The 16,171-nt window shown below is 41.5% G+C and overlaps 1 protein-coding gene across 1 annotated transcript; it reads left to right on the top strand.

The window, feature by feature from the left end:
- The first annotated feature begins 916 nt into the window (after positions 1–916).
- On the top strand, positions 917–15,055 carry LOC135476366 (peroxisomal sarcosine oxidase-like). The gene is made up of 8 exons (XM_064756365.1): positions 917–1,295; positions 2,317–2,465; positions 3,184–3,397; positions 7,229–7,411; positions 9,289–9,447; positions 10,893–11,045; positions 11,353–11,428; positions 14,162–15,055. Exons 1-8 carry the CDS (start codon positions 1,188–1,190, stop codon positions 14,287–14,289), a joined length of 1,170 nt encoding a protein of 389 aa, XP_064612435.1. The 5' UTR covers positions 917–1,187; the 3' UTR covers positions 14,290–15,055.
- The last annotated feature ends 1,116 nt before the right edge of the window (positions 15,056–16,171 follow it).

Below are 16,171 nucleotides of genomic sequence, written 5' to 3'. Positions count from 1 at the left end.
CTACGTAAGGTGCAGAATGCACTCTGTGAAGGTTACCCATGTAATGTAACACGTACTCCTTGAGGTGCAGAATTTACTCTGTGATGTTACCCATATAACGTAACACGTACTACGTAAGGTGCAGGATGCACACTGTGAAGGTTACCCATATAATGTAACACGTACTCATTGAGGTGCAGAATGCACGCTGTGAAGGTTACCCATATAATGTAACACGTATTCCTTGAGGTGCAGAATGCACTCTGTGAAGGTTACCCATATAATGTAACACGTACTCTTTGAGGTACAGAATGCCCTCTGTGATGGTTACTCATATAATGTAACACGTACTCCTCGAAGTGCAGAATGCACGCTGTGAAGGTTACCCATATAATGTAACACGTATTCCTTGAGGTGCAGAATGCACTCTGTGAAGGTTACCCATATAATGTAACACGTACTCTTTGAGGTACAGAATGCCCTCTGTGAAGGTTACCCATATAATGTAACACGTACTACTTAATTTATTTATTTATTTGATTGGTGTTTTACGGCGTACTCAAGAATATTTCACTTATGCGACGGAGGCAGAACCCGGGGGGGAACCCACGACCATCCGCAGGTTGCTGGAAGACCTTCCCACGTAGGCCTACGGCCGGAGAGGAAGCTAGCATGAGCTGGACTTCGTACTACTTAAGGTGCAGAATGTACTGTCTGAAGGTTACCCATAATATGATGAGTATTACTCTATGGGTAGCACCTGCCACCTGTAATATAATAATGTTACTCTAGGGTCACCACTTAATTGCTACCAATAATGTAATAATGTTACATTATGAGTGGCAAGGGCCATGCATGCTGTAATAATTATTACACTGTATGTATCGCCCGGGATTTTATCATACTACGGTCGTCTACGGGCATACATTATCACATTCGGGACCAAGTTTAGCTCTGTATACATGAACGCGTCCATGCAGAGACCTACTTTTCGTGAAAAATACCTACACGTTATAAACAGCTACTAAATAGAAATTAACATTATAAGCCATGCTGCATAAGTAAATCACGACCAAGCCATGCGGAGCTATAACCAAACCATGCTGCCGTACGACTCCGTCAGGTCAGGATAGGGGAACGTGTCAGATTAACCCAGTCTGACCGGGTTTTTAGGGAGCTCCAGCTTTCACCTGGTTTTTTGTGACAGAATGGATACCGATGTGTTTGACGTTGTTGTGGTCGGTGCTGGAATAATGGGATCGTCCACGGCCTACTATCTCGTGAACCAGGGACGCAAAGTCTTGTTGCTTGAACAGGTATATATGTAACGCTTTAGTTGTCGACAGATTCGGATAATGCGTCTGTCGGTTGTCAGTATATCACGATATCGTATTCAGCCAGTCGGTGTATGACACTATTCCCGCCTATACACTTGTTAGTAGGTTAATCCAAGTTGTCTTTAAGCACATCATTGCCGGCTGTTGCGCGAGTGAACTACCCATTTGCTGTGCTATCACAAGTCAATAGCAGAGCTCACACAGCCGATACACTATCGTTTGCTGCAACTGTCATGCAGACCATCGACCATGTAATGAGTCTGAGGCTTTAAAGTATATGGCGCAGGTCTGAAGCTTACTCACGGCACCTGCATGGTTTCTTCCGCCTATGTAAAACTGACCGTCGTCATAAAAGTACCCTACAGTAAATGCTTGATCACAGTGTTAAATTAAATAAACGTTAAGGAAGTGCTTGCTCATCATGCCCTGTGAGTCCTTTGCCCTCAGATCAAATCAACGTTCTCCAAACCCACTATAAAAGTTTGTTACCCCGAGTCCTATTTACAGCAATAGCTGGCTGATGTTTTTCAGCATTATAGTGTACCCTCTCGCCTGTATGTGTGGGTATGAATATAGTATGGAAGCCGGTAAGGCCACCATCGTACCATCATCGTACCATCGTACTGTCGTTCCAACGATGGTACTAAACGATGGAACGATACAGTGTGCAACGATTATGATAGTGCACAGCATTTTAACGATAGTGCGAAGCAATGGCACGATATTGTGAAGCGATGGAAGGACGCTAGCATCGTTCGTTCGATCCGCGGCAGCACCGTGTCGTCGCCTCGTTCCATCGTCCGCACAGTGTCGTTCAATCACGCCGATTATCGATTGTTTTTGTTTACCGTCTTCTGTATGTCCTCTTTAAAGCTTGTATACCAATTTTCTTGTCTTGTTAGCCTGTCTTTTTTTATTTTAACAAAATGAAGATGAAGCTTTCTAAAAATTCTGCAGCTTTACGTGCCCATCATGTATGTATATTTTTTCATTCTGGCAGTTTCGTTTGCCGCACACCAGGGGGAGCTCGCACGGACAGTCCCGTGGATTCAGAAAGGCCTACCCGCAGAAGTTTTATGCCAACATGACGGATGAGGCTCTTGAGGCATGGAACCGTCTAGAAAGGGAGAGTGGGACCTCCCTCTACAGGTAAAAGAAATTGACGTGAACTATAGCGGCTGTATAAAAGCTACAAAATTAAGCTTGAATCTGTGGTTGGTGTTGATGTCGTTTGGTGCTCAATGTAAAAGAATGCCATTCAAACTGCTATTCTCCTGCTCTCACTGTTTCATGTGGTTTTGGTGACAGAAAAGATGGTCGGCGCTCGTTTGCGAAGTGTTACCACATGACCTCCACCAGTATGGCATATAAGTTGATGGGTGCCTTCTGAGAAAATTTGTCAGTAACTTGTCGGTTGGTTTACCGGCGCGCAATCGGGTTTCCTCCATCCTTATGAATGACTGTCATTGTACAGGTGAAAACTTCTTTTGTACGGCATTAAACACCAACAATAACTATGTATGTATGCCTGGGTTTAACGTCGTACTTAACAGGGGTTTTTTTTTCAGTCATATGACGACGAGAAGTCATTAAGTGTGTGTACATACAAACAATAAATCCACAACTTCAAAATGTATTTCGGACAAAAGTTAGAGGTATATTGCTATGTTTTACTGACACAAACTGTCACCAATACGCAGATGTTGACTCAAATGACCTTTAATAAAGGGTACATGTGGATATACTGACCTATATAAGATCGCTGGTTGGAAACTAAATAATTGCGTAAGGGTGGACAAGCAGGAACAAGCCAATAATGGATGAGAATTTTTAAAAACCCTTTTACGTACTTTATTTACAACTCTAGACGGACAGGACTGCTTGTCGTTGGGAAGAAGGGTAGCCAGTGTCTGGAGGAGACTGACGTCACTCTGAAGCAGACGAACTGCTCGCACGAAAGACTGTCTCACGCGCAGATGACCAAACGCTACCCACAATTCTCGTATCCGGACAACTACGAAGGGGTGTTGGACCACACGGCGGGAATCTTGTGGGCCAGCGCTGCTGTATTGGCCTATCAGGTGGGTCCCCATCTCTAGATCTTCAGGGACCTGTGTGGCCGAGTGGTTAGCATGCCAGCACGGCACAGTTACTCAGAAACCTCTCAGGGCTCTGCCCGGTTTTTCACCATGATGTTGGCCGTATCATCGTATGAGTGTAAAACACCAATCAAATAAATAAATAAATCTCTAAGTCGTGCTGAGTTAAGACTCAGAAAACACCGGCATATCACACCAAAACAGTAAATCCTTCCAGGTGTACTCAGTGTGCTATTGTAATATTCTGACATTCATCCTAACACTGAGTCCATCGCCACCTCTCGAACAAGTCGCCGCACACCTGCACTCCAACTCGATGGGGCCGATTTCAATGAAGTCCGCGCTGACAGCACACAAAATTACCAGCACTGAAATTACAGTGCGTTGGTATACTATTTACATATGTACATGAGTCAATTACTGGAATTAATCCTTTTTATAGTAGTATGTATGTAGCTTATTGTATAGGTTCAAATGCTGCCATGGTTATTTAACAGAAAGGGGATATTTACGTCATCTTGACATTAGAAATACATAGATCAACATTACAGAATTACACTGAGTTGCCTACACAGAAATTTACCCAGACAGAAAACAACAGTAGTGCTTTTATTTATTGGATAACAGTTTTATTCTCTTGCTGGTGCTCCCGCCACTTATGCCAGACGCCATCCAGGAAAAATCAGCGTACTGGAAGCCTGTGCCTCTAACAGGGTATCGCCTCTTTTCACTGATTGTTAATTGCAACTAATTCACTGATATAGACGAAGAGGTCGTTGGGTAATTTATAGTTTTTAACTATGTTTAGCTCTGGTATTGCGAATGATGATCTACTGTGACCCTGCACATTATTGGATCCGTCAGTATGAACATTGGATGAACGTTGTAGTGCTTGTGGAAGTATTCTAGGGCTTGAGCTTTGATATGTACTGGATTATTGAGTTTTGAAATTTGGTCGTGGAGTGCAGTGTCTATTTGGGGTTTATGCAATAACAACGGGCTTGTTGATATGCGTTTTCTTGTTGCTTTGGCAAGGCAATGACATATTTGCAAAGTAGTCTGTTGATATCATAGCCTTTGGGGCTGAGGGTTTTGTTCATTTTTCCCCCAGATATTCATATTCAGAATATGGGAGAGTTAGATTGTAACATGGATGTGTATCACCGTAAGCGCTTATTTTTCCTGCATATTTGAGGGTTAGTTTTTCTCTTCTGAGGTGAAGGGGTTTTTCAAGTGTTTCTACTTGGAGACTGCACAGCGAAGTGCCTTTGAAAGCTCCTGTTTTGCACGCGGATTGATAGACTATTGCACCGTAGTCTATTTTTTCAGCTAATTAGACACTGGTACATTTTTATGAGTGTGGTTTTGTTGGCTCCCCAGCCTGAAATGCGCCTCATTAGATTGAGATCGCGTTGGCATCTGATTGTGAGGTCATCAGTATGATCTTTCCATCTGCTATCAAGAATCATGCCCAGGTATTTCACTTTGTCTTTGAATTCAGTTTTCTTTTTACCTTAGAAAAGTTCAATATTCACTTTTCTTCTGTTTGTAAAGACAATACCTGTTGTTTTAGTGGGTGAAAATTTAAATCCCAAGTGGTTGGCCCAGTTCGAGATGGTGTTTAGTGTTTTCTGTATAGCATTTTTTATTTTCTTTATAGATTTGCCTGTTTTCCATATTGCTGCATCGTCAGCAAATAGTGACTGCTCTATTTTTGGATGGTTACCATCTATTGCATTTGCTAAACTTGCATTTGCTAAATCGAATTGGGGTATATTGTAGTACTCCATCCTGCCAAACGAGGACGAAGGCTTTTTCAGTATCGTATGTATGTACGTACTACGTCCTTTTCTAACTCCATTTTGTGTTTCATGTAGTATTTTATTTTTGGCGTGCTGAAATTCTAGTCTGTTTTGACCATAGTTTCCATAAGCTTAAATAGGCATGAGGTGAGTGATATTGGGCGATAGGAGGAAAAATCTGATGGGTTTTTGGACGTGAATAACAATGGACGATTTCCGTCTTTGTGGCAGCTGTTTTTTTTCTCCAACTTGTCTTTATGAGTTCCAGTATTGTATTTTGTGTTTTTAGCCGTAAGTGTTTTAGGATTTTGTAGCCTAATTTTTCTTCGCCTGGTGAGGTTTCTTTTTTTATAGTGAATGGCTTTGTGATATTCCTGTTGGGAGAAATCTTTGTTAAGATAATGTTCAACGTGATCGTCGGGCTCTAGCTGTAGAAATGTGTTATCCTTGATTAGTTTAAAAGATGGATTATGGTTTTGATCGCTGCTATTTTCTGCGAAGGTTTTTGCGAGGCATTCTGCTTTTTCGTTGATTTTGTGTTTGCGATCCAAAGTTGGGATTTGATTGATGGTTTTGCCTTGTATAAGTTTAAGTTTGTTTCATACCTGCTTTGAATTTGTTTTTGTATCAAGTGTTTCACAGTAGTCCTCCCAGTATTTGGCTTTGGCAGGAGAGACAGCTTCAGTTTTTAGGTGTTTGTATTTTTCTTGGTCTCTATGTAATCTGGTTCTGTTAAATTTACGCAGTGCTCTTTTTTGGTTTCTTATATTTGCAGCGCATTCACTGTTTCGCCATGGAACAGGATTTGCAGGTCTTCTATGCTGGGAGGAAATAGGAGTGTGTTGTTCTGCAATCCTGAGTAAATCATCAATAAGATTTTGGTAGAATAGGTCTATATCGGAGAGGCAGTCACCATCATTGAATATATTTTGACAAACTTTCTTAAAATTTTCCCAGTTTGCTTTGTGGAACAGAAATTTGGAGTTGTTGAGATTTAATTCAAGATTTAGGTGACATACCAAGTTTTGTCATGATAATGAAATGGCCACTCCCGAGTGCATCTGGTATAACATTCCAGCCTGCTTTAGGGGCGAGATCAGGTGTGGTAATAGTGAGATCTATTGCTGAGGTGTTGCCTGTGCCGAAGTTCATTCTTGTTCTTTCGCCGTTGCTTAAGTAGACTAGGTTGTGTTCCTCTAACCATACTTGTACTGTGTTACCACGATTGTCGCTATGTTTACACTTTGCATCCCATAAAGGGTTATGGCTATTGAAATCGCCGCAGATAATAGCACTAGGGCTGAACATGAAAATAATATTGTCGAGCTAATATTGGATATTTTCCTCCTACTTCCGGGAGAGTATAGGTTTATAATGTGAACTGGTTTTATTGTCGTGGTATATTAGAATAGCTTGCCATTCAAGCAAGTCAATTTACCTTATTAGAGCCCATGTACGGGTGTACAATGTTTTCCTTGACAATGATAAGATTTCCACCCAATCTATCTTGTAATCTGTCACATCTGTATGCTTTATTGCCGGGGATATTGATTTTGTTGTTGGGGTTATTTCCTGGTTTGAGGAAGGTTTCCTGGTCACAGATAACCTCTGGGTTAGTTTCAGAGGTATGAACGTACAGAGATACAAGTCAACATATATACAGTAAGAGAGTGAGTGGTGTCAAGAACTGGCAACAATTGCAGAATTGCAGAGCACAAGGCCTCAGTAAAAGGATTAGATGGAAAATCAGCCCAATGTGATCACATCAGAGTCCCATCCAGAACACCAACTCCAATGGAACGCAGCTCATACCTTACAGAACAACCAGTCAGACTAGAAAAGAAGGAGCATTGTAATGAACTGGGATATCGCACTGAAGCTTAGCTGTAAGAAACTGAAGCTTTTATTCAAAACCATTTACGCAATAGATGACAATGCCAATGACTAAATCTGTTGACAAACTTGCAGACCACATAGCCGATAAAATGTTATGTCATTGCATGTGTTTCAGACTGTATTCAGGTGCCGAGGTGGCGTGTTAAACGATGGAGATAAAGTATTACGAATAATTCCGGCCGATATTTCCGAGGTTGTGACGTCCAGGGCCAGATACAAAACCCGGAGTGTCATCATTACGGCTGGTCCATGGACTAACAAGATACTGAAGGATCTTGGACTCTCCTTACCATTGAAGGTGAGAGGGAAAGAGGTGAACGTGGTAAGAATCACAGTTAGAAGTCATCTTCACCATGCAGGTATGCTTAAAAGAAAGAAAAAGACTTATTTTGTCAGATAAGCATGAAGAGTAAGCCAAATCCACAGGCGCTCGAATGCAGTCGTAAACCCTTTGTATGCCTCCTGTAATATATCCTTCTTATATATGTAAATTTTATTTATTTATTTATTTGATTGGTGTTTTACGCCGTACTCAAGAATATTTCACTTATATGACGGCGGTCAGCATTATGGTGGGTGGAAACCGGGCAGAGCCCGGAGGAAACCCACGATTATCCGCAGGTTGCTGACGGAGCTTCCCATGTACGGCCGGGAGAGGAAGCCAGCATGAGCTGGACTTGATCTGTATGTAAATGGCTGGGATGTGACATATATGGTGAACTGGTAAAATATAAACTTAATTTGATGTATAATATAGTAACGCAGCCCTAAGTCAGACGGTTTGTTAGCTGCCTGACGAAGAGCAGTTTTTACTCAGGGCAAACCTGTTTCCTCTAATCACCATCGTCATCTGGTTCAGCGCCCATGCTGGTGGAACCATTCAAGAAAACATTATTCCTTTCTCAGAAGAAAGGAGTTGATCTGTACCTTCGTGTCACAACGATATACTAGCACCACAACCTTATACTGGATTTCAAAAAGGCATAAATCCCCATATATAGGAATAATTTGTACCACCACACTTGTATCAACTCTCATACTGAAAGCACTACAAGAAATACAGTCATTTTGGAAAAAGTATTGTTGTGTAATTGGAAGAAAGGCGTCAACTGTATATACATGCAAGTCATTTTGATTCTTAAATCTCCTTAAAAGTCTTAGTGAAGAACTGAACGCTCCAGTGTAGGCCTACTTGCCTACATCTGACATCTGACATTGACATCTCTACCGTCTGTACTTCTATTCCTCAGAAAGACTTCATTGATAGATTTATTTATTTGGTTGGTGAAGTATCCAAGAATATTTCACTTATATTCGACCAGCATTATGATGAGAGGAAACCGAACAGAGCTCGGCGGAAACCCACGACGATCCGCAGGTTGCTGACAGAGTTTCCCACGTCCGACTGAATGGGAAACCAGCATAAGCTGGACTTGAACTAACAGCGATGGTCATTGATAGAATTTCATCATTATTTGTTTCGGGATTTAATAAAACCGGTTACTACTAGATTAAGGTACAAGACAACAAAGAGCTCTTCATTTCCACTACATACACCTGGATTAGTTTCCAAGAAGTTACACTGAATTACGAAGAGTTGTACACGTGCAGGCCTCATCGGCCATCAATGTGAATTAAAATGCGGTTGGAAATGACTGAAGAAATTTCCTGGTGAAATTGCAGCTGTACGTCAAAAAACATTTCAGCATTTCATTCAGTGGGGCTATATAGGAATATATATGCAGTTCTTCACGTCTTGTTTGTTTCGGCTTCAGCTGGTTTGGTATAGTGAAAATCTCAACTGCTGAATCTCGCAAACAACGCAAATTACATTCCATGTAGAAAGCACATGTAACATGTATGTAATACTGTTTCGTTCAGTATTTAACGGGACATGTAGACCCCAATGCCAGATTCATTCATATTATTGTCAGCAGACTCAGACCAGAAATAAACCAGGTGTTGACGAAATGAACGCGAGCGAGTAATTTTGAGTAATTGCATTTTATTAGTAGGCATGTTATGTATCTGTCCCTACTAAGGGGTTAAAGAACAACTCAAACGATGCGGATGAGGTTGTTCCTTCTATTCCTTCTATTCCAGTCATAAGCTGTTTTGAATATTTTCATAGGTAAATGTTATGAGACAGCTGTCGCCGAATTTTCTTTTCTACAGACTTTGCGGACTTATCTGCCGTATTGGCGTGTGGCGCCGAATGGCGGGATGAGTATCGAGGACAAATCGGCGCCGTGCATGTCGGAAAAGATTGGCCCTGACGCGGACGAAAACTACGTGTACCATTCCCCGTCAGCCGAGTACCCGGGTCACGTTAAGGTTAAGTGTACATGTACTATATTATACTGTAACTATATATACTTTTCATTGGATGGTTGCAAATTGTATGGATGGAAAAAACGGGACGCCCTTTGTTATATTATTTATCTGATTTGTATTTTACGCCATACTCAGGAATGTTTCATTTATACAACGGCTGCCAGCATTATGGTAGGAGGAAACGGAGTCCGGGGAAAGACAAGACCATTCGCAGATTGCTGGCGGGCCTTCCCATGTACGACCGAAGGGGAAGCCGGCATGAGCTGGATTTGAACGCAGAGCGATTACATTGAGAGGCTCTTGGAACATTGTGCTGCGCTCGCACGCTAACCACTTGATCGACCTTGTTAGCGAACTCTCTCTTTTACACATCTTTTGGGCCTATTAGTGGAAGCGAACTTCATCCAAAACACAGGGGATCACCGACGAATTTCTACTATCACCTAAGTCCCTGGTATCAGGGTATCTTGGGAAAAATCTCCTCCAAAGATGGGATCGAACCTATGTCTCTTGTCACCTAGCGTTTCAAAACTTAATAAAACTTAAAACTCGGTCCCAAATCGGCCATTGCCCGTTCTCTTGATTCTGTATTAATATTGTATTTTACCTATACACTACAACCCCTATACTGTAACAAGAGCCTCCGTGGCCGAGTGGTGAGCGTGCCAGCGCGGTGCAATGACTCAGAAGCCTCTCACCGACGTGGTCGTTGTGAGTTAAGTCCAGTTCATGGTGGTTTCCTCTCTGGTTGGACGTGGGGAGGTCTTCCAGAACCCTGCGGATGGTAGTGGGTTTCCCCTGGGATTTCCCTCTGCCCACTTTCCTCTCACCATAATGCTGGCCGCCATCGTATCAGTGAAATATTCTTGAGTGCGACGTAAAATATCAATCAATCAAATAAATAAATATAGTACAACTCCATATTTTCAACTTCTTTATTATACTGTGCTACCAACACTCGTTTATCCGGCTTCCTTTCGATGTGTGGGTGCACAAATATTATTTCGAAATTTTTGTCTATTACCTCAATCTACGCACAATCTATATTGTATTAAGAATAATACATTACACATAATACAAGTATTGCCATCTGGCGATCATTTAACATTATCTGTGTAGAAGCCATTCATTAGTAATGCAATGTAGAACGCACGTAAACATATTATTAATCAGGTAAAAATTCCGATGTTTTTAGTCTAATGTTTTAGCTATTTTCTGGGTTGTCTAACATCCAAGAAACAACACGACACTAAGCTCAATATGCCTAAATAGGAATATGTATCGTTCTATAATTTTGCTAATCAATTTTTGCTAACGAATCAATAAACATTATTAAATATTGTTTATAACGTATAGGTGGGCAAATTTTATTCCAGGCAGCTAATTATACATTCCCCATATAACGTATACTTGAACCATGTAAAAAAAATTTCAACTCTCTGCAGATCGCTTTACATGATGGACCGGAAGCCGATCCGGAAAATCCAGACGAGACCAGCCAAGATGACGTCATCGGAAAGCTAGCTGACTATATCCGGTCACATTTGCCTTTTGTTCACGCTAAAAAACCAAGCATTGTAGAGCCTTGTATGTACACGGTAAGAATTTTAAAGAAATTTTATAGCTACATCAAGCGCATAAATTCGAGGGAGATTACTCGGTCAGCACTGTTAGTGGGGGAAAAACTTCTGGCCCATTGAGGATAAATTTTTGAAAAACATTCGATTGTTAGGTAGTAATCGAACCAAGAGGGTTGTCGGATTGGAACAAGCCAACTCATCTCCCAGGGTTTAGTAAAAAAGAGGCATCTTATACTGTTCTGTCCTCAAGACTCATATTGCGATCCTAGACAAAAGGCCTTACACTGTACCTAGGCAATAATACCACGTTGTTTGATATCCCCAGATGACGCCGGATCACCATTTTGTCCTGGATCGCCATCCCAGGTATAGAAACATCATCATAGGAGCCGGGTTCTCAGGTAAAGTAATACACGTTACATTATACGCTCGGTAAGCTAACCCCTGCCTGTAGAAAGATCGCCATAGGAGCCGTGTTTTTAGGTAAAGTAACACACATTATACACTGGGTAATCTAAGCCCCGCCTACAGAAACACTGTCATAGGAGCTGGGTTCTCCGGTAAAGGAACACGTATTTTACACTGGGTAAGCTAAGCCCCGCCTGTAGAAACACCGTCATAGGAGCCGGGTTCTCAAGTAAAGTAACATACATTATACACTCGGTAAGCTAAACCCCGCCTGTAGAAACATCGTCATAGGAGCTGGGTTCTCAGGTAAAGGAACACATATTTTACACTGGGTAAGCTAAGTCCCGCCTGTAGAAACATCGCCATAGGAGCCGGGTTCTCAGGTAAAGGAACACACATTATACACTCGGTAAGCTAAACCCCGCCTGTAGAAACATCGCCATAGGAGCCCTGTTCTTAGGTAAAGTAACACACATTATACACTCGGTAGGCTTAGCCCCGCCAGTAGAAACATCGCCACAGGAGCCGGGTTCTCAGGTGAAGTAACACACATTATACACTCGGTAAGCTAAGCCCCGCCTGTAAAACATCGCCATAGGAGTCGGGTTCTCAGGTGAAGCTAAGTCCCTCATGTAGAAACATTGTCATTGGAGTCGGGTTGTCAGGTAAAGTAACACACATTATACACTCGGTAGGCTAAGCCCCGCCTGTAGAAACACCGTCCTAGGAGCCCTGTTCTCAGGTAAAGTGACATACATTATACACTCGGTAAGTTAAGCCCCGCTTGCAGAAACATCCTCATAGGAGTCGGGTTCTCGGGTAAAGTAACACACATTATACACTGGGTAAGATAAACCCCGACTGTAGAAACATCGCCATAGGAGCCAGGTTCTTACGTAAAGTAATACACATTATACACTGGGTAAGCTAAGCCCCGCCAGTAGAAACATCGTCACAGGAGCCGGGTTCTCAGGTGAAGTAACACACATTATACACTCGGTAAGCTAAGCCCCGCCTGTAAAACATCGCCATAGGAGGCGGGTTCTCAGGTGAAGCTAAGTCCCTCATGTAGAAACATTGTCATTGGAGTCGGGTTGTCAGGTAAAGTAACACACATTATACACTCGGTAAGCTAAGCACGGCCTGTAGAAACATCGCCATAGGAGCTCGGTTCTCAGGTAAAGGAACACATATTATACACTCGGTAAGCTAAGCCCGGCCAGTAGAAACATTGCCATAAGAGCCGAGTTCTCAGGTGAAGTAACACACATTTTACACTGGGTAAGCTAAGCCCTGCCTGTAGAAACATCGCCATAGGAGGCGGGTTCTCAGGTGAAGCTAAGTCCCGCATGCAAAAACATCGTCATTGGAGTCGGGTTGTCAGGTGAAGTAACACTCATTATACACTCGTTGAGCTATGGAGATTGATTATATATTTGTTCGTCTGATTGTTCTTTAACGCCCTACCGTACTCAAAAATTGTTTTACTTATAGGATGTCCGTCAATTTAATGTGTAGAGAAAACTGGAGTATCAGGAATAAACCACCGGCCATTGGGAAACACTGACGAACTTTATCACGTGTGATGTACAGATATACACTCAGTATTTTAACTCTATTTGTTAACATTGATCTGATTTAGTGAAGTTTCAAATGTTTGACGGTACTTAAAGTAAAAGAAAGCTAAAATATGAAGTTTTTCATACAGACAGCTTTAAAGTATGCGTAAAAATACTTTCATTTATTTTTTCAGATTGTTTTAAAAGAGTGTTGAAAGGCGTTAAAATATTTCAAAACTTTGGTGGGCTTTATGAACCATACTGACGGTATCTAGGAACTCTTACGTCATATCACCATCTTTCGTGATGTTAACCAGAAGGAAGGAATTTTTGGAAACATTATTTCAGTAATCTTTCACTCATGGGTAGAAAGAGTTATTCCAAAATTCAGTGTCATAATTAGAGGTGGACGTCAGCTTTCTTGACCTCTGATAGTATGGTCCACATTAATGAAAGTATATTTATGAATGGTTGTAAGTGATGCCTACTTCGATTTTTAGGGACCTTTTGCTATGAAAATGTTAATGGTGAAGAAACTTTGTTCATTTTATTAAAGACTGAATGAATGAATGCCTGGGGTTTAACAGTTAACAATAGGGAACAATTTTTCAGTCAGATAACGACCAGGAATCATTAGGTGTGTCTGCTTTTGGCAGGGCGAGGCCATCTCACCAAAGTCTTGCCTTCACTGAAGTATCATGCCGAAGACACCAGACATGACACCCAACCCAGTCACATTATAGTGACACTGGAGCAACCAGTTCTGTTTCTTTGTTCTAGCCCCTTTACGCTGAGAGCCTAGCGAGACAGCAACAAGTGTCATAGTTAAAGTCTTTGGTATGACTCGAAATGCGGGTTTGATCCCGGGCCTCCCGATTTCGAGGCGGACGCTCTAACCATTAGGCCACTGGAGCAATTAGAATAAACCCTAACTGTGGTAAATTGACAAGAGACCGTATTTCGCCGGTTACGTGTGTCCATTTGCCAGCTATCACACTGCCAGCTGCACTGGTTTTACTCTCTACGCTATACGTGTATCACACTGTCGTCGCTGCTCTGGTTTTACTCTCTATGATGTACGTCTATCACACTGTCGTCGCTGCTCTGGTTTTAATCTCCTACGCTGTATGTCTTTAATTATATTGTGTCTTCTTGTTTATTCAATAGGTCATGGATTTAAGATGGCCCCGGTGGTCGGCAAAGTTTTAGGTCAGCTTTCTCTGGGACAGTCTCCATCTTACGATCTCACACCGTTCAGGATAAGCCGATTCCCTGGAGTAAAGTCACACTTGTAAAAACAAATGCCATTGGTTCCAGACAGGCTGTTTTTTTAACCCTACAAAAAAAAACCCCATTGGTTACCGCTAACAGACGCATACCATTTTGACTAATTTCTCCAAATTCCGGCTTGAGCCGGAAAACATATAGGTGGTATGGAGGGATTCGCACCCTTGTTCGGTTTGGTCAGAAGACAATGTATCTCACAACAAATTAAAGATCTGTATTACCGATGGATACTGACTCAGCTTCGGCGACTGCCTGCAATTTCTAGTTTCGCTAAACCCAGGGCTTGCGGGAGTATATTCATCGTTTTGAATAAGATCCCCAGGTTGTATATATGAATAGTTGCAATTAAAAAGCCAAAAGAGATACATATTTTGATTATCGACAAGTTATAAAATAGCATGGTACACGATATACATACTGATTTCATTAGCCTAGAATATTCCATGCGTCTTTCCATCATCATCGAAAACTGTTGATAGCTTCTTCTTGCATGATTCTTTCTTAATTTCGTAGGTTTTATACTTTCGTAGTTCTTTGTGGTAAAAGTCGTAAAAAAAAACGATTATTGACCCGTAACGTCCATTTTGGTTGACGGCTGATTTAAGAATGTATAGACGCATAGATCCAGTATGACTAGAATCATATACTTGTGGTGTTTCTGTAGAAAATCACGGTCTATTATATATGCCAGCAAGACCTGATACTAAATAGGAATTCTTCAAAAGAATGGTACATGGGACGAAACATTCAAAATCTTTTTTAAATAAAACCCGTGAGATCATGATGGCCTTGAAGGCTGTTTTTACTGGCTTAATTTAAATAGGGCAGTTTTATTTGTTTTGTCTACACACACCGCCATCCCCGACGTCACTCATAAAGTTGTATACCACAGTTATCATCAACAAATATGTGTACCCCCACCCCCCATCCCCACCCCCACTCTTGCACAGCAGTTAGTAAATGGAGCAAGCATGAGCGAACAAAGCAAGTCAACATGACTGGTTGGCCCGGTGTCCGTATAATATGTAATGTCTTGTGTCTTTGGCATGATACAGAATAGACAATTTAGGAATTCCGGAATTAACTTCATTAAGTTTTTAATAATTGATGCAGATAGTCCATTCGTTTGCTAAGACTTGAATAAAGGCTAGTTCGCCGCAATGATCGTCAACTTTGTATCGACTGAGCTGTATATTTTTAGTGCACCTTTAGTGTACCGGACCACTTCAATAGAACAACTATTCTCATTGTACCTTTCAGCGAACAACTGAAATTATAGATAACTATTATAGATAACTGATTGCAACTATAGTTTTCAGATATTAGCTCTCAGCTATGGTTGCTGGAAATGAAATCCCAGCAACCTTCATGGGGGTGGGTAGTATCACTGGGCAAAAAGTTTTCGGTTTATCCGAAACAGACAAAATTCTGATATATTTTAACTTCCGTTAGTTCTCACAATCGCTTATTTGTAGGATAGGCGTTCAGGTTTAGTGTGCGATTATGTCGTTTCATATCATCCAGCAAGTCATCATATACGTCACACATGCGCAATTCGTGCAATTGGGTCAAAGATTTGCCTCTTAGCTGAAAAGGGAAGGAGCACTGATTAGATAATGGTGCCATACAGAGATTTTAGGTTGTTAATGCACTACAAATGTCTGCACTGCTAATTTGCACTGAGTTAAAACATATCAGAATTTTTGTCTGTTTTGGAGAGAACTAAAACCGTTTTGCCCAGTGTTACTACCAACCCCGATGGAGGTTGCCATGGTGACAAAATGCCAGGACATCATTTCCAGCAACCACAGGTGAGAAAAATCGTGGTCGTGCTTGGATGATTTTTTCATATGCTGTGGAGAAAGGTGCAAGATACAGGTGGAGGTACAT

This window comes from Liolophura sinensis, chromosome 10 (genome assembly GCF_032854445.1).
Source record: "Liolophura sinensis isolate JHLJ2023 chromosome 10, CUHK_Ljap_v2, whole genome shotgun sequence".
In the NCBI taxonomy this organism is placed as follows: Eukaryota; Metazoa; Mollusca; class Polyplacophora; order Chitonida; family Chitonidae; genus Liolophura; species Liolophura sinensis.
This window is presented reverse-complemented; position numbering and strand designations above follow the sequence as displayed.

What these genes read in the sequence shown, in the direction of transcription:
- LOC135476366 (XM_064756365.1), top strand. Translation starts at nt 1,188, where the DNA reads ATGGATACCGATGTGTTTGACGTTGTTGTGGTCGGTGCTGGAATAATG. An exon ending in CTGCTGTATTGGCCTATCAG is followed by an intron (nt 3,398 to 7,228) that starts GTGGGTCCCCAT and finishes CATGTGTTTCAG; the next exon opens with ACTGTATTCAGGTGCCGAGG. An exon ending in AGTACCCGGGTCACGTTAAG is followed by an intron (nt 9,448 to 10,892) that starts GTTAAGTGTACA and finishes AACTCTCTGCAG; the next exon opens with ATCGCTTTACATGATGGACC.